The 23792-nt window shown below is 44.6% G+C and overlaps 1 protein-coding gene across 15 annotated transcripts in view; it reads right to left on the bottom strand.

Moving 5' to 3' along the window:
• Nucleotides 1-21246, bottom strand: part of jakmip3 (Janus kinase and microtubule interacting protein 3) — a 40454-nt gene extending 19208 nt beyond the window's left edge. For 10 of the 15 annotated variants that reach the window (XR_004575816.1, XM_034292859.1, XM_034292857.1 and 7 more), the window contains exons 1-4: nucleotides 21150-21246; nucleotides 14495-14797; nucleotides 10174-10416; nucleotides 9828-10070 (exon numbers count right to left, since the gene is read on the bottom strand). Coding sequence is in view for 14 of the 15 variants with exons in the window: in XM_034292859.1 (XP_034148750.1) it covers nucleotides 9828-10070; nucleotides 10174-10416; nucleotides 14495-14644 (636 nt within the window). In the remaining variant the exon portion in view is untranslated. Of the gene's footprint in view, nucleotides 1-9827; nucleotides 10071-10173; nucleotides 10417-14494; nucleotides 14798-14903; nucleotides 14920-15359; nucleotides 15497-20032; nucleotides 20645-20672; nucleotides 21084-21149 lie in introns of those variants that run through there. The other 5 variants (XM_034292854.1, XM_029120338.2, XM_029120339.2 and 2 more) reach the window with 5 other exon arrangements.
• Nucleotides 21247-23792: the final 2546 nt, after the last annotated feature.

Consider the following 23792-nt stretch of genomic DNA (forward strand, 5'->3'; position numbering starts at 1 on the left):
ACTCCTGGTAAACTAACACATTTTTACACAAACGCTAACGTCACCTGAAGCTAATTATTATTAACAGATCGGCATACTGTATGAATTTCTGCACAATACAAGCTAGGGAGTGGTAAATATATTAGAAAAAGTAAATGGCCTATGAAAATTGCACTGCGAAAAGTGACTATTCTTTAAATAACTCGTACCTACTATACTCGTACTTGCTGCTTTCCCTGCATTTCAGTTGCACATGCTACCCTACACCCTCAGTTTGCCTGGACTACAAATTCAGAATGACATTTGCCACTTGTACCCACACAACTATTTATACCACTTGTACATACATTATACTTAATACCTGTACATTTCCTGCCCTCCTATATTTGCTTCCATTGCACATTTAGAATAGTCATATGTAATGCATTTGCATTAATTGCACATCTATAAATTCCACTTGTACATACATATGCTTAATACTCGTAAGTACATTTTCTGCTCTCTTCTATTTGCACTGGTTAGACGAAAACTACATTTCATTGTATGGTACTGTAGAGTCCAAGTACTGTAGAGAACAATAACGTTGTATCTAATCTAATCACACACCGTTATTTTGTTTGGATACACCCACACAAATCCAACGCAGAAAAACTGGTTACCTATGTTCGGAAAGGAAAACCGTTTCACTCATGTTGTAACTCATTAAATGCAATATAAAATAGAAATCTTGAAAAACACAAAATAAATAGACAAGGAACCCAATGGTTAAGTGAAAGAAAAGGAAACCAGGTGACCGATGATGTACAGAATACCAAAAAATGCATGAGTCTCATGTCCTCTCATTTCTCTCAATCGCCTGTCACTAGATGTCCAAGACAGTAGCTTAAATCAGTGTTTCTCAACCCTGCTCCTTGCATGTGACAGAGCAGGGAGAGATCTAAAACATGCAGGGCGGTGTGCCTTGAGGAGCAGGGTTGAAAAACACTGGCTTAAATGATAAGGTGCTTCTGTGTTGTTGGAAGCTCCTTGTTCCCAGTGGGAAATTTCACTTGACCTCCAAGTCGGAATTACAAGTGGGAAACACAGCAAGACGTGTACCGTGAGTTGGGGCGTATTCCCAGTGACCTTCAACCTTGATGAAAATGGCCTGTTTTTATATGTAATTACAACTTTATAAATATGGATAAAGTGAAAATCTATGCTGTTTTTAGTACTAGCAATGACTGATTCAAAAAACACCAGGAAATCTTCTCCAGTTGATTTAGGAAATCCACTCCACCATGAGAGGGAGAGATTGCTGTGACATCCATGTGATGTTCCCAACCGGCGAGCCGCCCCTCTTGCGTTCAACACAAAGCTCTGACACTGCTGACCGCGGGGCTGCTGGCCGACGGACATTGAGATCTATAAAGGGACTTTTTCAATGGCCTGCCGCTCCGGAATGACAAGACATAGCCTTGTGGATAATGGAAAATCCTCGCTGATGTTCAGAAAATCCCAGTGACCTGTAGAAGCCCGGCGGTGCACCCTGTTAGCTGGGACAGTGGTGAGACACGACTGTGGGAGTCTGGCACGCTGTCAGTTGGCTTCAATCACTGGGTTTAGTGCGAGACAGATTTCGCTGCATCCCAGCAGCTGACACTGAGGATGGATGTGTGGGGCGGCTCATCCACACAATTTCCAGATTCAAGGGAAGTAGACACTTTCTTTCACGTGTTCTCCTTGTATTTCTTACTCCCACATCCGACAACCGTACTTCCACAAGTGTAATTCTGCGTGTTACGCGCACGCTAAAGTTCAGAATTTTCCGGCGATTTTCCTCACAAGAGAAGGTGATGCTAAGATGTTGGCGTAGCAACAGGACTGGCCGTAACAGGTCGGAGGGCAGCAGAGGCCTGAGCCATTTATTTCAACAACACACAGTCACCACAAAACGGTTAACCGGGAACCAACAATGTCCCATGTCTCCCTGATGGTAGATAGATGTACCTAGACATACCAATGGCTCATCTTAACCCTTATGCCAACCACCCATTGTATTTACATATAAGGCAACTTTACAGAGATTTGCTGTATTCTGTCCCTATATGTTGTATACCACAGGACACTAGTAAAAACCCCAAGATAAAAATCTGGGTCCGTCTAAAGAATAAATCCGATTCTGATATGGAATTGTCTTTCTACTCCCCCCACTTTCCCCCTGCCAGTCTCACAAGCACGTCAAAACAGTGGATTATTTTACCAGTTATTTCCCTTTCAAATCCAGGGAGACGTGCGAACAAGCGACAGGACAGATCACTGGCATGTGGGTCGTGAAAACAGTTGTGTTTACGGTCCTCAGCCAGACAGATATCGTCATACCCAGACACAGCTGCTCCGCTCCTCACCCACGGCTCTGTGGTCTGTGACTAGGGCCTCGTCTACCCGTCTAAACCAATCTATCAGAAGAACTAATCCTATTACATCCTCTGGTGTATGAGTGTATTACATCTGATATCGCATGTCTCGAACCGTGCATAATCTATTGTCGTGATGCTAATTCAGTCTTTAGCATTTATTAGGATCCCCTAACAAACAATGATCTTGCAGTCCGTCCTCATGACGGAATAGTTTGTTTCTGGGATCATGCGTAGGGATCTTGGGATCGCATCGGCAGTCATTTGTGAGCATACAATAGAAACACTACACAGCAAGATTGTCCCATACAGTACAGACAAGCTGCTGGCAGGCAGTATCTGATTGAAAAACATTTTGCCATAAGTCAGTCATCATCAGCAAAATACAGCCTAAAATCTGGGCTAGAATAGAATGTTTATAGGCTGTGTTTGACATTTCACAACACGCCGGCTTAAGTTCTGTGCACGTGCTGCAGAGTTTTTGTATTTATACATTTTCCTGTATATCTAGTGAGACACAGTTTAGCGAATGTTGTTACAAAAGGGTTAGAAGGTCCTTACTGTACTTGACAGACCTCGGCAATGATGAGAGCAATGCAAACAGGAGCGCGTGTTTCATTATTGCCGGATTACATAACATGAGGTGAGGATATTGGAAAGCATAATTACAGGTACAAACTCGGCAGGGCCCAGACAGTCTCCTAACAGGGGATTTTATTTTATTATAGCTAATTCAATCCTCTACCCAGAATACACTGCTAACGACAGCACCCTACCAGGGGTCTCCAGGGGTCTCACGAACTGCTGACAAGGCCGGTGTGCCTAATCAGAAACACCTGTGCTCCTTCACCCCGAAGGAAAACACTGCTTACACACCTCAACCTCAAGGAACCATGCAAATTACCCACATATCTGCTGATGATGTAAGCTTAAGTCTATCCCCATAGCTTTTAAAAAAGAAAAGCTATGGGGATAGTATTCATTCACAGAATACTAACAGCCATGCCGCAGAAGAATAGGAGTACTTTTAGGCATCTGAATTAGGCTTAATGCCCACTCCGACAGGCCTTGTACATCCCTGAGGGCTACAGGATTTTAGGACACAAAACAGCTTTTTCTTTTCGCTTGTTCACTTTCGCTACAAATCGAGGTTCCTCTTCCTCCATTCAAATGACCTTAATGGTCAGAGTTCACTCTTTCTTTAATGCAATTATATCTGCAGCACAGACTATAAACCATATTGTTAGTAATACAACTGGTTTTGCATTCTTAACACTTGAGTGTACGTATCACATCTTTCGGATTAAAATCTCATCTCACCCAAAACAGACACTTTTCTGGAAATTGCAAGAATGACCATGTTTTCCAATTATCTGAAACCGTGAAATAGCAGTATTTTTTAATAAATGTTGCTGTAGCAGCTAGCTAGCTGGTAGCGTCTTGTAATAGAGCATGCTAATACCCAATGCAGGCCCAGGTCAAAAGTAATGCGCTAAATACTGAATAGGGCCCATTTTCCATGCAACTCATAACAAAGCAGTCTGGAGAGCCAACACAAAGCACGTGGTAGGAGGCCATGAGCGTGGTCCATCCAACATTTCTGTCTTCCAGTCAATCTATTCTGCTTTAATTGCTTATTTGCATATCCTTTCATCCTCCAGGCTGTGCTGATGTCATATTCCTTTCCCCGGAGCTCCCCTCTCCCTTCCCCCTTTTAACTCCTTGGTGGCAGCTAGCTCAGTGTTTCACCACAATCAAAGTACAGACACATGTCTCCAGCATTCACCTTGCTATGCCCTTGAATACCGTGTGCCGAACCTGTATGAAAAAGTCGTATTTGTTTATTTTGTGCAGATACAGGATGGAACATGAACCTGCAGATTAATAACATCTTTGCAGTGGAACACAGCTAATAAAACACAGCTAGTGCAACATAACTAATACAACACATAACAAAACACAGATAACACAACAAAGCTAATTTAATACAAATAGGTCAGCACAGCTAATAACACATAGCTAATACAACAACACAAATTATATACAGATTGTTCAACACAGCAAATGCAAAATAGCTTACACAACCTTGTTTCCAAAGATGTTGGGACGCTGCGTAGAATTTTAATAAAAACAAAATGCAATGATGTGCAAATCATTTAAACCCGATATTCAATAGAAAGTAGTATAAAGACAACATATCAAATGTTGAAACAGAATTTTTTTATTGTTTCATGAAAAATATGCCCACTTTGAATTTGATGCCAGCAAAACATTTAAAAAAAGTTGGGACAGAGGCAACAAAAGACTGGAAAAGTTGTGTTGTTAATTCAATTGGTAACAGGTCACTAACATGATTGTGTATTAAAGATAATTCCAGAGAGGATGGGCCTGTCCTATGTGAGGATGGGGAGGGGTTCACCACTGCACAGACAAATAGTCCAACAATTTAAGAATAATGTTTCTCAATGTAAAATTGCAAAGAGTTTGGGGATCTCATACACTACGGTACATAATATAATTAAAAGATTCAGAGAATCCGGAGAAATCCTATGCAAGGGACAAAGCCCGAAAACCGATATTGGATGGCCGTGATCTTCAGGCCATTAGGTGGCACTGCATTAAAAGCAGACACAATTCTGTAGTGGACATCACTGCATGGACCCAGGAACACTTCTGAAAACCATTGTCTGTGTACACAGTATATGGCTGCATCCATAAATGCAAGTTAAAACTCCACCATGCAAAGAAGGAACCATATATAAACAAGATCCAGAACCTTCTCTGCCTTCTCTGGGCCCGAGCTCATTTAAGATGGACTGAAGTGAAGTGGAAAACTGTCCTGAGGGCTGACTAATCAAAATGTAAGATTATTTCTGGGAATCATGGACACCGTGTCCTCCAGACTAAAGAGGAGAGGGAACATCTGTCTTGTTACCAGCGCACAGTTCAAAAGCCAGAATCCGTGATGGTATGGGGGTGCATTAGTGCACATGGCATGGGTGACTTGCACATCCCGGGAGGCACCATTAACTCTGAACAATTTATACAGGTTTTGTATCCACACAATGTCTTTTTCAGGGAAGGCCAAACCACATTCTGCATGTATTACAACAGCATGGCTCCGTAGTAAAAGAGTCCAGCTGCTAAACTGGCCTGCCTGCACTACAGAAATGTCACCCACTGAAAACATTTGGCGCATTATGAAACGGAAAATACGACAAAGGAGACCCCGAACTGATGAGCAGCCAGAAAATCCAGAAAATCACATTGTATGATTTTTAAATAATTAATTTGCATTTTATTGCATGACATAAGTATTTGATCACAACCAGTAAGAATTCCGGCTCTCACAGACCTGTTAGTTTTTCTTTAAGAAGCCCTCCTGTTCTCCACTCATTACCTGTATTAATTGCACCTGTTTGAACTCGTTTCCTGTATAAAAGACACCTGTCCACACACTCAATCAAACAGACTCCAACCTCTCCACAATGGCCAAGACCAGAGAGCTGTGTAAGGACATCAGGGATACAATTGTAGACCTGCACAAGGCTGGGATGGGCTACAGGACAATAGGCCAGCAGCCCCACGAGGCTCCATGCAAGATCTCACCTCGTGGGGCATCAATGATCATGAGGAAGGTGAGGGATCAGCCCAGAACTATACGGCAGGACCTGGTCAATGACTTGAAGAAAGCTGGGACCACAGTCTCAGAGTCCAAGAAAACCATTAGTAACACACTACGCCGTCATGGTTTAAAATCCTGCAGCGCACGCAAGGTCCCCCTGCTCAAGCCAGCGCATGTCCAGGCCCGTCTGAAGTTTGCCAATGAACATCTAGATGATCCAGAGGAGGAAGGGGAGAAGGTCTGATGAGACAAAAATAGAGCTTTTTGGTCTAAACTCCACTTGCTGTGTTTGGAGGAAGAAGAAGGATGAGTACAACCCCAAGAACACCATCCCAACCGTGAAGCATGGAGATGGAAACATCATTCTTTGGGGATGCTTTTCTGCAAAGGGGACAGGACGACTGCACCGTATTGAGGGGAGGATTGATGGGGCCATCCATCGCAAGATCTTGACCAACAACCTCCTTCCCTCAGTAAGAGCATTGAAGATGGGTCGTGGCTGGGTCTTTCAGCATGACAACGACCCGAAACACACAGCCAGGGCAACTAAGGAGTGGCTCCGTAAGAAGCATCTCAAAGTTCTGGCGTGGCCTAGCCAGTCTCCAGACCTGAACCCAATAGAAAATCTTTGGAGGGAGCTGAAAGAACGTATTGCCCAGCAACAGCCCCGAAATCTGAAGGATCTGGAGAAGGTCTATATGGAGGAGTGGGCCAAAATCCCTGCTGCAGTGTGTGCAAACCTGGTCAAGAACTACAGGAAACGTATGATCTCTGTAATTGCAAACAAAGGTTTCTGTACCAAATATTAAAGTTCTGCTTTTCTGATGTATCAAATACTTATGTCATGCAATAACATGCTAATAAATTACATACAATGTGATTTTCTGTTTTAGATTCCGTCACTCACAGTTGAAGAGTAACTATGATAAAAATTACATACTTCTACATGCTTTGTAAGTGGGAAAACCTGCAAATCAGCAGTGTATCAAATACTTGTTCTCCCCACTGTAGTGTCTAAAACAACACAAAAACCTCTGTTAAAACACAACCGGCCCTGGCACACTAAACATGACAACCGGCCCTGGCAGCCGAAATACAACTCTGCAAAATATATTGCAACAGGGGATGCTGTAACACAGCAGGTGTTCATTTGAGTCCACCACTCTGAGAGTTGATCCAGAAAAAAGATCCAACTAAGGACATGCTGTTTCCACTGATAGATCATTTCCCGCTATAGCTCAGTTGTGTAGAACATGGCACCAAGGTACAACCAAAACAAGTTTAAGACAGCTTAATAGTTCTAGGTAGAAGCATTAAAATCATCAGATTCTATGGGATTAGCATTGGAAACATGACTGGCTAGCAGGAAATCCAGTTACATGCAGACTGTAGAATTTGAAAACATCCGCAATACCATTCAAAAGTTTGGGGTCACTTAGAAATGTCCTTGTTTTCCTTGAATACATGTGTGAAATTAGTTTGAATAAGACATATAGCGAAATGAATAGGAAATATTGTAATTGACAAAGTGAGATATAATAAGTTTTAATTTAAATAATAATTGTGTCCTTGGAACTTTCCGGTGATTCTGCTGGCCACCCCATTATAGACAGAATATCAGATGACTGCTTCTTCCCTAAATAGTTCTTGCATAGTTTGGAGCTGTGTAGGAGGAAATTGGCTCCAATCAAGCACCATCCACAGGGTATGGCGTTGCAAAATGGAGTGATAGCACCCCTTCTTCAACATCCCTTTTACCACCACTAAAATCTCCCTTAGACCATCACATTGCCTCCACCATGCTTGACAGATGGCCTCAAGCACTCCTCCAGCATCTTTTCATTTGGTCTGCACCTCACCTCACCTCTCGATACACCGGTCAATTTTCATTCCTACCCTCACCTATGGTCATGAAGGCTGGGTCATGCCCAAAAGAACAAGATTGCGAGTACAAGCAGCTGAAATGGGTTTTCTCAGAAGGGTGGCTGGCTTCTCCCTTAGGGATAGGGTGAGAAGCTCAGCCACCCGTGAGGAACTTGGAGTAGAGCCGCTGCTCCTTTGCACCGAAAGGAGCCAGTTGAGGTGGTTCGGGCATCTGGTAAGGATGCCCCCAGGACGTCTCCCTAGGGAGGTGTTCCAGGCACGTCAAGCTGGGAAGAGACCTCGGGGTAGGCCCAGGACTAGGTGGAGAGATTATATTTTGACACTGGCCTGGGAACGCCTCAGGATCCCCCAGTCAGAGCTGGCAAATGTGGCTTGGGAAAGGGTAGTTTGAGGTCCCCTGCTGGAACTGCTGCCCCCGCGACCCGATACCAGATAAGCGGATGAAGATGAGATGAGAGAGGAGACCTCACAAATGTTCTTCTTTGTGTTTCGAACACCTCAAACGTAAATTTGTCTGTCCATAACACATTTTTACAATCTTCTTCTGTCCAGGGTCCTGTGTTCTTTTGCCCATCTTAATGTTATCTTTTTATTGAACAGTCTGAGATACGACTTTTTGTTTGGAACTCTGCCTAGAAGGCCAACATCCTGGAGTCGCCTCTTCACTGTTGATGTTGAAACTGGTGTTTTGCGGGTACAATTTAAAAAGCTGCCTGTTATGGACCTGTGAAGCATCTGTTTCTCAAACTAGACACTCTAACGTATTTGTTAGACTTTCAGAAGAAAGTTTCTTTGTTTCTGGACACTTTGAGTAATTGAACCCACAATTGTTGATGCTCCAGATACTCAACTAGTCTAAAGAAGGCCAGTTGTTTTGCTTCTTTAATCACCACAACAGTTTTCAGTGGTGCTAACATAATTCCAAAAGGGTTTTCTAATGATCAATTAGCAATGATGGATTAGCAAACACAACGTGCCATTGGAACACAGGAGTGATGGTTGCTGATAATGGGCCTGTGTATGTAATTTTAATGGACAAAAAAATGGGACATAAAACAAGGGACATTTCTACCAAACTTTTGAACGGTGGTGTATATGAACAGAATGACAGTCAAGCAGATATGCTGTGTGCCGCTAAGCATTTCAGTACAGTGGTCCCGTGTTGGCTTTTCCCTTTGATGCTGAAGATTTGGTGCTACTACAGTACCATTCACTCCCAGTCATTGCGAACGTGCCAGCTAGTCCCTTGTTCTATAGCATCCTAAAGACCTATGCTCTATTCTAATACCTCTCATCTCAACCGTGTATCGTTTCATTTAGTATGGCGCTTGTAACGCCAAGATGGCGGGTTCGGATACTGGGACCACCCACAGTTTAAATGCAAGCAGAGATTTCCCTTTGGATAAGGAAGACAAAAACATCCTCCACTGAACCAGAGTCATCTCTGAATGGTTTTGCCACCCAGTGTTATCTCCCGTAGGACAGCGCCAGGCTATTGCTATGCAGAAGCGAACACATAGGCATGTCACAAATGTAGATGAGTGACCCAAACTCAACAGATACTCGGTCAGTCTGACACAAAAGCAGTGTGTCACAAATGGTACACTACATTCATAGGGCTTAAGTGTGCACTACGTATTGAATAGGGCGCCCCTTGGAAGTCTGTCTCAAACTCTTGCTGACACATTAATGGGCACTAGGAGCCTTGGAGATGTCCTCACAGGTAAACTGATCTCTACTTACCGGCGCCCATTAAAGCTGATTAAAACTGTGGTCTGCTCCTTTAAAAGGCCATTACACACCACACATTCATCCACCCTCCATTACACATGGTACTCTGACTCAGAAGCGCAGTTGATAAAGCAGTGACGGGTGTGTGTGCGCCCTGCACGTGTATGTTTGTGTGTGTGTGTGTGTGATGACTTGTAGAATGTCCCTCTCACCAGTCTGCGTATCTCCCTCTCACACTCCCTCTTGATGCGGGTGATCTCCTCCTGGTGGAGGTGGTAGACGGAGCGTATCTCCGCAGCCTTGGTCTTATCCGCCTGCACGGCCATGTTCAGAGCCTCCTCCATCTGCCTCTTCACACCCTTCAGCTCGTAGATCTCCTGCTGCATTCTGCTCCGCTCCCCCTCGAACCCGCGTCTCGCCTCCTCCCGCGCCTCCGCGAACAGAGCCGTCTTCACCTGACCAGGAGGGAGGAGAGGTCGGAGGTGGCGGATCTCTGACCAGAGGGTCGTTGGTTCAAGAAGGTCGTTGTGTGTGTTTCTGGGTGTCTGTGCTTGGTACCTTATCCGTGGATCCGTCTCTCAGGGCATTGACCAATGCCTGCAGCCTCTGGATCTCCCCGTCCTTGATCTTGATTACCCTCATCAGCTCCAGCTCGTGGGTGCGAAGTAGCGTCTCCCGGAGGCCATGCAGCTCCTTGGTCTTCTCCTCGTGGAGCTTGGCCTTCAGGTCTGTCACCAGCACTGTGGACTTGTGCTGCTCGTGTCTCACCTCCTGGCTCTTCTCTCGTTCCAGCCGGCTGACCTGGGGAGAGAGAGGAAGAGAGGGAGAGAGAGAGAGAGAGAGAGAGAGAGAGAGAGGAAGAGAGAGAGAATCAAAGCACCAAAGTCTTTAAACATGAGCCAGCGACGTCCATCAGACTAATAGGACGGACAGGCCTCAGCCCCTATGTCCAGCTTTCTATCCAGGAGACAGACACCAGGCAGGGCGAGGCCCGGGTTTGGACGCCCACACACCGGTGAATGCCCCTGCCTGTACACAGAGACACAACGCCACGATCGCAGCCCACCCGCGGCCTTGGAGCCGCTCAGAACGCATTACGCCTGACGGGTGTTCCTTAGACTGACGAGGACAGAGTGCGTTACAGCGACGACCACGGGAATGTCTTCCGAATGCCGTCGCTCTGGATTAGGGGCCATTCCAAGCTGTAGTTCAGGTTAGGCCATGAAACATACAGTTCCCACCACATGTCAGTCGCAGCCTGGTAACCCGCAACATTTCATTTGGGGTCAAATAGAGTATCTTCCACCACTTTAACTCTAACTGACAGGACAAGCCCCGTGGCATGAACAAAACCCTGCCTCGAATGTGCCACTATAGCTCATCCCGTGTGTGAAACGCCTGACAAGAAGAAACAACAGATGAGCGAGGGACTTATTTTCTCCACGGCCAACCTAAAAATACAACCAATTAAACCCACTGGCACATTTAATATAATATAACTTAGGTCACGAATCTGTGTCTGTATTGGTCTAAAGATTGGAGTGCTTCCTTCTCTGTTTTCTTCCTGGTGTCAAGTCTTTCTTCCTGGAAGGCCGATGTAATGCAACATAACTGCAATGCTTTTAGAGCTGGTTTGCCTCAGACTGCTGATTGAGGACCTCTATACTAGGGTCGTGTTTCATAATTGTGTTTTGTATGTGCGTTTCTATAATCTGTGATTCTGTGCTGCTGATTGTGTTTACAGTTGAGGGGTTGAACTGCAGTCTCAGTGGGTGTTTCCCTGCTAAAACAAAGGTAGCCTGTCAGCATGGAGGAGGATAAGTAATGGTTGGACCTCCAAGCCCTGTAAGAGCCTCGGCAGCATCAAAGTCAAGACCAATTATATCTCGGTGAGTCAACAAGTCACCCAGACAAAAAGACAGACGGACAAGTGGTGACGCAGGCAACAAGCATTTTCCTGAGATCAAAGCTTACCTAGTAGGAAAAACTGAAAACCCCTAACCAACCAAAGACCTAACGGAAAGAGAGAAACATAGAGAGGCCTCCATTTTAAATGAGATTACAGATTAGCTGTCATCATGGCCCAGTGAGATATTACTGTCGGGCAAAGCAGCAGAGAGAAGCAGTGCAGGTGCTCTGGGAGAGGGTTGGTTCGGCGCAGGTTGACAGCCGGAGGACACAACCCGCCCCCCACGCCCCCCCCCCCCACCCAAATCCTAATGTGATCCAGTCGTCTGTAATATTAATTACGCAAAACTACTGAAGACCACCAGGCCGTGGAGCCTACAGACAGTACAGTCTGAGGGAAGGTTTTACTGAAAGAAATCTACATGTCTCAGCCGAGGGGAAGTATCCGGTCACCAAAAGGTACACAGAGACTGGTATGAAAAAGAATGCACTGTGTGTGTGTATTATGAGTAATACTACTAGTTACTGATACTTAATAAGTAATATTACTTATATATTCTACAGGTGTACAATGAATGGAGACCGAAGGGGTGCAACCGAACACACCGGACCAGGTTTAAAAACAGCTCTGAATAGGCCCGTGTTGGCAGATCCACACGTGCCGAGCAAAGGGGCATTACTCATCCGGTGGGCCCGATGACGTGGACGAGAACCGCGGGTGCCCTCGCCGCCACACACATACAGGCAGCAGTGTCCCGACGCCAGAGTTCACAATGCTGCCTTTGAAATGAACGGTTGCCATGGGGTCGTGGGGCGGGTAGCTGCAGAGCGGATCTGCGGGTTACTACAGCAGGACGGGCTGGCGAATCCAGTGACCCTTGGGAGTGTCTGCTGTGCCGCCTTCCTCACAGTCACAGATCAGACCCGGTGATTAGGGCCGATGCGGAGTCACTGCACTGGGCCCGGACGATGTTTGATCACAACACAGAGACGTCTCCGGCTGGCCAATCCTGTTTTCCGTTAATGTAACAACAAGATAATCTAATCAGACCCGGAATCAAGACACGCAGTATCGAGAACGTTCCAGGCTGTATTTTTACACATTTACAATCCCAATAGGACGCATGGAGAACGCATGTTTTCATTCAGCCCAGCGATCAATACTCTACTGGGAGCGATAAGGAACGTTCAATATGTCAGTAAATGTTACGGAAGTGGCGTTCCTCGTCACATACAGCATAACGAGATGGAGGGCCCACAAAAGTCTCTTCCACAGTTTATTGAAACTAGAACCAGGGGCACGCAATCGAGGTCATAAACCGTGTCATTACAAGGAAAACACACACACACAAACACACACTATCCATTGTCTGCCAAACACCCAACCAGCCCAGTAAAGGACAGCACAGCATACTGCAAGGTGATTGGTGGACGGGAACACCAGAGAGTACTCTCATTTGCCAACGTTCTATCTCCCACATTCGTACCTCATCTGTCTTTCAGCACCAAACTCCACTTCACAGAACCACCTGTTCGCTGCTTATTCGGCGTCCTTAACGGCGCCCTATTTCCCGCAGTCCGCCTGTCAGAAGTCGTGCGGCGTGCCATTTGGGACCGAGTAACACGGTCAGGTTTCCCTTGAAATTGTATTCATAATCGCCTGTAACTCTGAACGTCCCATGGGTTCACAGGGGCACGTGTCGAACATCCACGTACGCCGTGACACCAGCATAGGCTGGAGTGGCGTTACAATCCTCATGTCACATGTCATTCCTCTCAGGCTTACATGCGAGCGCACGTACAGTAACATTTTACACGTGGACAGCAGACACTTAAACATCCTTATAACAGGGAATACATGTTGAGTAATAAACCCACCATCGGGCTCTGGTGTAACACACTAAACGTATACAGTTAGGGCTGCCATTTAGGACGAACCCTCTGTCTGACAACAGCCTCAGTTAGTTTGAGCGACAGCCAGTCGAAGAGCGCATCTCCATTGTTAGCTCCAGCTCTGAGCTTCCAGTCCCACCCACGGGCAAAGCCTTCACACGCTGCCAATGACACGGCATGTCAGTCATGGCCCCGGTATTGCCTTAGGCCAGTGTCTCCCAACCTTTTTCAGTTACTGTACCCCCAAAATGTTTTTGCACTGCTTTCAGTACCCCTGAAGTACCACTTCATGTTAATTTCACTAGTAAGTCTATGGTGTCATGAGTGTTTTCAAGTACCGCCTGTGGAGAGGCCAAGTACCCCCAGGGGTCCTAGTACCCCTGGTTGGGAACCACTGCCTTAGGCTCCCCAAACTCTCAATCAACACTCACGGCCAATGAAAATGGACATGTCAGCCGTGCCCTCTGGGCACACCGTTAGGCATGGCCCACAGCCCAGCCTCCTCTGCATAGGGTCAGCTCTCAGAGACTCAGTGGTCAGAAGTTGGGCACTGTTCTAGGCAAGAGGGTTCCAATTGGGATGACATAATAGACAAAAGTATGTATTGAGCCCAACGAAACCACGGCAACAACAGTCACAAAGACTGTCTACAGTTCAGAGAACCTTCTGCCCGTTGATATTCCTTAAAGCTTAAACGAGCCGGGCAGAACAACCTTTCAAAGTTGACCTTAGTGGGAGTGGCCTTGGTGAAGGATTTGTCTTCTTTTGACTTGAAGGAATAAAAACATTGCAAGGCACGGCTCTGAATAGACACGTGTTTCTGATGTCTTGATCATCAAATCAAAGTTAATTTGCAGCCTGTCTCGCCTGAGGCAGCCACTTCACAAAACAACAGCTTGCTAGCTGCTGGGTAGTTGGCTAGCTGCTTGTTTTAATGAAGCCATTGAGTGTCCGAGTTACAGTAAACGCATTTCTGTAGGTGAGATGACCGCATGTTCCCGAGACATACTGTAAAAATTCCCTCTACAAGGCTGTTTTGAGCTAAATCAGTGCAATTAAGAAAATGTACAGTTCCCACCTTGCTTTTCTCTTGCTGAAGTTCTATCTGGATGTCTGTGAGTTTGGCCCTCAGCTCTTCATTGGCTGCCTGCAGAGCGTTCAGTGTGTCGGACCTTTCCATCTTCCCTCGGCCCCCAGTCCCGGTCCCCCCAGGCCCCTTCTTGGACATGGTGAGGCCCCGGAGGCAGCGGAGGTAAAGCTCCAAGGGCCCAAGCACCCCCCCACCCCCCCCCCTTTGGCAGAACCAGGGAACCACTTGAGAACCGACTAGTGTCTTCGGCCTTTGGTCAGCCAATGGTCTTCAGCTGCATCCTCTGGCCCACTGGAAAAAAACAACACAGAAAAAACAACATATCAGTAAAGAACATTACAAGTTGGACAGAAACTTTGGTTTGCTACGCTGTCTTAAATCCCTGAGCACTGCTCACTTGATAAAAACGTGAGCCAAATGACTAGTCCGGTATGAACATCAGGAAGAGAGGGGAGGAGCCTTTCAAAGCCTTATCCAACACTGTGTCAATGCCCAAGTCTCTAATCCTCTTCTCATTGTCACCCTCCCTCGTAATAACCTTTTAACCTGGGCAAGCCGACTTCGCAGAGCTCACTGTGAACTGAAAGGGAATGCAAGCTCGCATTAGATCAGGCTGGTTTCACCAGGCGAATAATATTCACATGGCTTGCCGATTCGAGCGTATTCAAACATCTGTGCCTTTTATTGGGTGTACCAGCTACTCTAATGGTTAGTATTCAGCAGTTACACTAATGCTGATTTAAAAATATGTTTTATCAGATACGTTGTCCGGGAAAAATTTCCATTTACAGCAACCACCTGCGAGCAATTCGGGTTAACTGTTTGCTCAGGGACAGAACAATATGTTTTTTACCTTGCCAGCCCAGGATTTGTTTGTGGTCAGATCATCTGATGGTTAGAGCTACCTGTTCCCACAATCGATGATATAACATGACTACAAGCCACTGATCCGCTTCATCCACTTCAAGTATATACTGTATGAACCTCTCCACTGGCAACATATTCAGTCCTGACTATGGGCGCAGTTTGTTGTCCTAGTTTTATCTATAATCCTCAGACTTTTCATATTCTCAGTCCCTTATGTTCGATAGGAAAGAACAGCCCCGAGTAAATGAAGGCTAAATGAAACACAGGCACTTTGTTCTGGGTTGGCTTTCAGAAATCCAATACAGTCACACGTTTCCCGAGCAACAACTTTCTCGCACTCTCTCTCTTGCCTCTCTCTTCCCCCTCTCTCACAATTTCTCTCTCCGTCTCCCTGACCAGCACGCTATCTGAATTATAGATAATCCAGTTCAGGCCTGACCGACGGAATTAGGAGAAAGAGGTGCAATTCCTTTGAAATGTTTTGAATATACAGGACAGAACCACTGATGAACAGAATATTGAAGATGGTTTAAGAAATTCACATCATCACTGAAAGAGAATGAGAGAGAAAAACTAACTACTGGGAAATATTTCTGTGGTGACAGGTTCTTGCATTAGTAATCGAATTTAATAAAACAAACCTCTTCAAGGGGACCCAAAGACATTTCACAAATACTAAGGGTCGATTAAGGGGCACCAAGAAGAGGTTTGAAAACCACAGGAGCAGTTCATAGATTTTAATTAATTCCTCTGAAATGAAATGCCAGCAAACACATATATGGTAGTATAAAGCTTTCCCCCCGAAAAACAACTTCTGCGAAAACAAGACGATCACAATATGATACGGCATCTGCAGTATCCCTTCTGGTGTGCTGTTGTGGCCCACTTTATTGAGCCCAGTTTTATGCAGCCTTTTCGAAAATAAAAATGATAAAGCACACACAGTGATGGTTTGCCATATTCTCGTCACCTCAGCGGCAGGGACGCTCACGTTATTTCACCAGATCACTATGTAAAGACATCAAACAGTTAACAAGCTAACAGCGTTGCCCGCACTTCTCCCTGGTTCATCTTCTAGGAAAACAGCCATTATAAGCACTCATCCATTACACTGACAGCGCAGGAACAGGCGAGAGAGGGAGGGAGAGAATGCAAGATTGAGAGGGCAGAGGGACTGGGACGAAAAAAGGAATGGAGGGAGTAGAATGGAGAGCAAGAGATGAGAGAGAGGGGGGCAGGAGGAGAGGGGGAGAGGCAGTCTTATTCACTTTATTCAGTGGAGAAAACCCGGCCATGGCATGTGAGAAATTATCTGTGACCCTCCAAGACTGTAACACTGTAACCGTGATATTGTACAGCTATATAGGCCACACTGAGTAATAACCTCTCTCACCACCACAATGTGGAGAGGAATATCGCTCACACCACAACAGAAGAGCACCTTAGTGACATTCAAGAACAAAGATTTGAAAGCACAACTTTTAGTGACGCAAATGATGAATAAAAGTGCAGATGCCGTGACTCAACTTGAGCCAGTTCCACACAGCTGAAATGTAAACCGGCAGCAAAGCAGAAATGTTAACCGTTTTATGAATTATAAGTAACTGACATTCTTTGAAGGGGTTGATACTGTTTTTTTTTATCCTATTTTAAAGGGACTGACACTTTAAAGTGGAAATCTCTAAACTCATCCATTTTTATATTTTAATCGAGTACAGGTTTCCATCGCAACAACAGGAAGACCAAATTGAGACATGACGCCTGTATTGTCCATGGAAAGCTAGGAACTTACATGATCCTAAAGGAGAAGAAATGTTTTTGTCCGATGTTCAAGAGAATACTAGCTAGCTCCCTTTGACAGTGCAACACAGTTAGACCTGTCAAACATTCCAGTACACGTGGACATGAAACCTCTCGTGTTCCAAGGCCGAGCTGTACCACCATGGACTCCTTCTGCTGTTTCTTCGACAGATTGTACACGCATCACAAATGAGTCAAATTTATGGCAGCCCTATGGTTAAAGCAGTGCGCTAACACATTGGGAAAAGAGCGCCGTCTCAGAAAGACTGTGTCCAGGTCAGTGCACCACCACCCCTGTCTTTACTGGCCACCAGGCATGAGCAGCTGTAATCACGTCCACGTAACAGATGTGACTTTTCCGCAGAAGCATTTTATTCAATACTATTTTATTTTACCAGCTAAAATTACACATGTTAAACTACAAACGCATTCGGAAGCATATTACCCTGGCAGCAAAGAAAAAAAAGGAATTCGTAACTGAACTAAAGTGAATGGAATATCCCAGTTGGTACAGGCTATTATCCGACAGAAACTAAGAGAAAAAGGGCTCTGTGGACCATAACATAATACAATAGGCTATTGGATTTGTAATAGAAACATGCTGACTTGGAACATAACCTAGTACAACCTTTAAAGTCTTTAAAAGGCCAGTCTACCAGTCCTTGCCACGGAGAAGTGTCCCCATAGCATGATGCTCCCACCACTATGCTTCGATTTGCACAGAATGTTTGGTATTAGCCAGGTAATGAGTGGTAGCATGTTTTCACCATGCACAGCACTAATAATTATATTTTGGTCTCAATCAACACTGATAATCTTTTTCCTCATGCTCTCAGTCCCAGGCAGCATATCATATGCCTTTCACTCATGACTGGCTTCCATCTAGCCACTCTAACATAAAGGCCAAGCAATTATTTTTATAACCTTTCCCAGATCTATGCCTCAACATAATGTGTCACAATCACTGAGTTCTATGGAATTGTTTGTGCTTTGCTCTGATATGCACTGTGAAATGTTGGACCTTATATAGACAGATGTGGGCCTTTTTAAATCACATCAAATCAATTACATTTGCCACGGGATGACTCTAATCAAGTTCTAGATCATCTAAAGGATGATCGAAGGACTAAAAATGAGCAATACCTTGTCTTCCCAAGACATAGTGATTGGCATTCAGGCCTGATTGTTTCCTTTTGGTCTCCTCAGACCAGAGAATCGTTTCCATCTCATATGCCTTTTACTCAGGACTGTCTTTAATCTACCCACTACAATAAAGATCTGATTGATGGTTACCCTTCTGGCAGATTTTCCCTTTTTCCCATTTCTGCAGAGAAAACCCAAAGCTCTGTTAGTGTGGCCATTGGGTTCTTGTTCACCTCCCCGACCAAGGACTTTCTTGCCTTGTTAGTTAGGTCAGAAGGAAGAGTCCTAGTTGTTCCAAACGTCTTCCATTTGACAATGATGGAACCCACTGTGCTCCTGGGAACTTTCCATGTTTTAGCATTTTTTTCCTATGACTCCACGCAGCCCTCTGTTCCTGTCTGCCCTGTCGAACATTGTTTTTTGTCCTGTTCTGTGTAATTGCTCCAAAAATGTGTCCGATGTCTTACTAACAGGTGACAAATCAATCGCAAAACAGACCAACCCCATGACATGTCCACTACGAACCTGGACAGTGACAAATTCAATGTTTCATGAAGAATGTTGAAAATTGTACAATATTTAATTCCCACTGAATGTATAATGCATTTGTATGACAGAATGAATGACAGCTTAAGGACCTAGATCTACTCAACCAAAACATTTATTACAGAGACACGGATTCATACAGTGGATGTGGTTGTCCTGTCAGCCCCTCTCTAATAAAGCCATCACGGTACAGTTAACTTGATGGGTCATGAGTTATTGCAGGAGAAACAGCAATATAGAAACCCTTAAGCTTCAGAAAACAGGGCATCATGACACAACCTCCTGATGTCCCAGAACATCTTAATGACTCTAGTTTGTCATGTGCAGAGAAATGATGTGCGATATATATGACATACATGCTGCAAATACTGTACTTTACAGAATAACTACGCAATTTGCAGCTACTTTTTGATTTATTGTTTTACTTCGCCCAGCAAACTGAAAAGAAATGTGTAGCTTGCAGGTCCCAGGCAAATTCAGATATTCACTGACTCAGTACTATTGACTTTAAATATTGGCCTAGTATAGGCCTAGTCAGACATGGATTTAGGATAGGAATGATTAACTTATATATATATATATATATATATATATATATATATATATATATATATATATATATATATATACATACATATATACATACATATATATATATATATATATTTTAAATCTAATGACCCTAACATTTTTCCCAGACCCAGCTTATTCCTAGGGCACCATAAGTCATTGAGGTTAAATTAAACAAATTCCTACAAATAAGGATTTTGACATGGCATCTAAATGTTTAGTATTCTTCTAAATCAAAAGAATAAATCAGAAAAAAGGTTTTCTGTATAAGCAAAATAAATGTGCACAGAAATGTACACATTATTCTGCAGGAAGGCACAGAAATATAATGAAAATGTATTATTTCAATAAAGACAATACTATTCCTCATTACATTTTCCTCATTACAGTTTGTTATTTGGTCCCTGTCACCAAAGTGAACCAATAAAATGTGGTAGGTCTGTAATGTTTGTGAAATATACCTACAGGGGAGTGGGTGTTGATATAGAACAAGACAAAAACACTAATGCCTCGCCAGGGGACTTTAAGTTATGGACATCCCTCTGAAAGTGCAGTGTAACAAATCACACATTTGAAATAAAAAAATCTCCAGTTACTAACCCAGTCCAGACTTCTCTTAATGACGGTGAATGAGACAGTGAGAAAGGTATCCCCACTCCATCCCGACACCCCCTGTGCACCCCAAAAGTGGGTGAAGGACGTCGATACGAGCATCACAAGCTAATCTGACATGCAACCCTAAGTCTAGAGATATCGGGGACCCTACGGTGACCCAGCAGCTGTCAATGTCTTAGCGCGCTTGAACATGCCAGAAGCCTGTTGTGTGTTTTCCTGCACACGGCAGCGCAGGAAAACATTCTGTGCCGCACGGTCTCCTCAGTCATTCTGCAGGCAGTTTTGATCTTGCCACATGGTAGAACAATTACATCATGCTCCGGCGGGCCTCGGCAGTAGTGACGAGACGCGCGTCTCCGGCTGGCTGGGTCCATGTTGTTTTGCCAGGAGATGAACACTGCCACTTCTACCAACTAGTCGGTTCAACCAAGGCAACCAGGCCCACATCAGCGTTAACCAGTTAATACAATTACACTGCAGAGCAACAAGCAAAACGAGAGGGACACAACATTGACACAGACACCAACCGCTTTGCAACCACTCCACCCAGCAGCATCCTCTGACATCCTCTCTAGCTCAGCCAAACAGTAAATAAAAACCAGCGTAGAGGTGGCGCCGGACCAACCTTAAAACCATGATCCAGTTTTTGACGTGAACACAGTCAGTCTGCTCCCCCGCCTGCATTAGCCGGGCCACTGTGCTAGAATGCCCATGTTCTGCTTTCAGAAGCGAGCTAAGCGCTCTTAAAACAAACCCAGATCAGACTGGTGCATGTCTGATCCACTAGTCTCTCCAACGTAAAGCTAGCTGTGCCTCAGCTACAGCATCCCCTGACATAGCTCTCAGCTCTCTCTCTCTCCCCTTCTCTCTCTCTCTCTCTCCCACGCTCTCCCTCCCTCTTTTCTAACAGAAAATAGGATAAAGATGGAAGAGTGGCAGCATGGAAACCGGTCTCTCTAGCCCCCGCAACCCGGCGGCGCCCACTAACTCTGGAACAGTAGCAGAATGTGGATGGGAGAGAAGAGGAAGAGGCAACACATTTCGGCGCAGCGTTTTTTTTTAAAAGACGAAGAAGGCAGGAGAGCAGGATGGCGATGCTTACCGTGAACACCCCTCCCTCCCTGGTGGAGAGGGGGAAATCAGGCAGCCGGGCAGGAGAGGAGAAGCGGTGGAGGAGGAGCGGAGGATAGGAGAGAAAGAATAGGAGGATAGGAGGTAGCGGATGTCGCTTCATGTGCGACACACACACATATACAAACATGCGTGCGCGTCTGTGTGTGTGTGTGTGCGCTACGAGCACATGCCCGGATAGGGAGCTGTGCTGCTACTGCTGCCGGGGCCTGCCTGGATAGTGATGCTGTGTGCTCTGCGTCTCCCCCTTCTGGCTGGTGAGGCGAAGTGCTCTTTATCGCTGGATGCTCTGTCTGTGGGCTGGCCGCCCCTTCAGGGGGGATGTGTTCATCACCGGCTGGCCGCCCCCCACAGCTCCGGCCGCCCCCCTGGTCACTGCAGTGTCATTCTTCTCTCCACTTGGGCGTTGTCAAAGCTACACAAAAAAGGGTTACTGGAGTGAATTTTACTGTGAAACTGTGGGGGATCCCCTATAAGCTCTTAAAATAAATGTTTCAAAGAGTATTGTGGAGGACAATTCATATTTTTGCTCAAACAACCACGTGAACAATCTAAAGGCAAAGTGAAAGGTAAATGGGGGATCAGGCATGTCCAGCATGGCAAAAAGAGTGGAAATCGACTTGCAGTAATGAAATGTTTATGGAATTAAAAATATTGTATGTACCAGTGTTGTGGTCAACATCCTTTAAATTGTTGCAAATTCAAGAAGTCACAGAAATTACTATTAAAATGCAAATGACGTGCTGTGCAATGAGGATCATTTGTAATTATTATGTGGTCTACTTTCTGAATTGACTGGGATGTAAATGTAACTGAGCCCAACTCTGGGACGTCACCGTAAACAGATCCTTTAACGAGAGGTCTGTTTTAGATACTGGCGATGGTGGATGCACTGATACCAGCTTCTCGTCATGACAAAGGGCGGCAGAAAGCACTGATCACGTAAATGTGATTATCTTGATGTGGATCTTTCAGAAATACGTTATTCTATTGAATTAACAATTCTATGTTGCTCTATTGGTGGCTTCTCCTAGTGGTAAACTTTAGATATGATTTTGAATAGTGATGGGCAAACGAAGATTTCTGAAACCTTTCAGGGTTGCGTCGAAAAACTGTCAACTACTCAAAGCTTTTAAACAGTGCACAGTAGTGACATCTGCTGTTTAGAAATTAACATCACATGAGTAATGTTTATTTAGAAATGTTTTTCCCGTCATGTTGGACTTCGTGGCGCAATTTTTACGTGTGCACAATGAGGAGGAGATTCCATCTCTATTTCCAGTTAGATTTTTTAAACGAAACATCAAACGAAGCTTCAGTGGTCATTAATCGCGTGCTTAATGGCACATTTAAACGAGCATCCCGCACTTCGAGTAGAATATATAGGCTAGTACATTGAAAACTGACCCGTGCGTGCATCGGAGCTCCTGAATCAATCATCCCATCAACAGCCTACTTCCGTTTTTTTCTGATGATGTCGACGCATTTGCCTACTGCATAATAAAGCATGTGTTACAGGTCTACGTCAGCCGTTTCAATTAACAACTGATTCATGTTTTTAGATTCAATATTGTGTCGTTTTTTTCTGATGATGTCGTTTTTAGATTCAATATTGTGTACATAGCGGAGACGTTTAATAGCAGTAATACCATTTTTTTTATATGTGTAATGTAACAAGCAATTGTTTGGTTTCAGCCCTATGGCGTCTAATCCTTCGCTGGACCAATCAGGTGAAGCCTAGTTTAGATCAACAGTATAGGGAATTGCGTCACACATAGGAGGTGAGTTCAGTTTGCTTGCTACGTTGTAAAGCGTTTTGTACGATGTCTCCCCATAAAATAATAGTTCCATTCAAAGTATTTTCAATGAGACAGCTCTTCTGGATCTTTTCACCTGAAAGAATTGTCTCATTTGTCTCCTGAACGGCTGTTCGTTTAAATGCGTATGCATAACCCCAAAACAAGAGAAAGGGGCAAATATCCAATATTAATAAAGATTAAAATTAAGGAGCGATAAAAAAAGAATACAAAAGAAGGAGCGAGAAATGCAGGTTGAAATAGGTTTTGTCTGTCGTGTTAAGTAGATTGCTTACTTTTTTATTTATTGCTACCCTGTTGGAAAGGAGCACAACTCTAGCCCACACAATCTCCAAACTATTTAGTGATGCTGCAGGGCCGATGTACACTCTTTAGTGAATATGTTTTCACATTATCTGCAAGTAATTGTTGTTTCCACTTGGAAATTAAGGAAACGAATGAACCAAATGAACGGCTTCTTTCGCCAATAGGAGTCGGTTTCTAACATTCACCAAAATAGTCGTTCATTCACAACAAAAACCTTAGTGTCCGTTATTCAAACGACCCTTGCGTTTCGTCCGTAGAGATGTAAAGAGATCTCATCTTGGGATTCCCGTCATTTTGACCTCTGTGGGCAAGGCCGTTACACCCATCTCCACGATTTACAGGACATTTCTATGAGTCTATAATTAATTATGTTCCAGTTTGAGACGCGATCTCTGGCTCATCCAGCTCAGCCAATGACCAACCCAGTCCCCAGGAGGAGCCGCCAAAGGAGGTATAAGTCCCACCCGATTGACTACAATTGCACTTGCATT

This window comes from Esox lucius, chromosome 6 (assembly GCF_011004845.1).
Source record: "Esox lucius isolate fEsoLuc1 chromosome 6, fEsoLuc1.pri, whole genome shotgun sequence".
Taxonomy (NCBI): domain Eukaryota; kingdom Metazoa; phylum Chordata; class Actinopteri; order Esociformes; family Esocidae; genus Esox; species Esox lucius.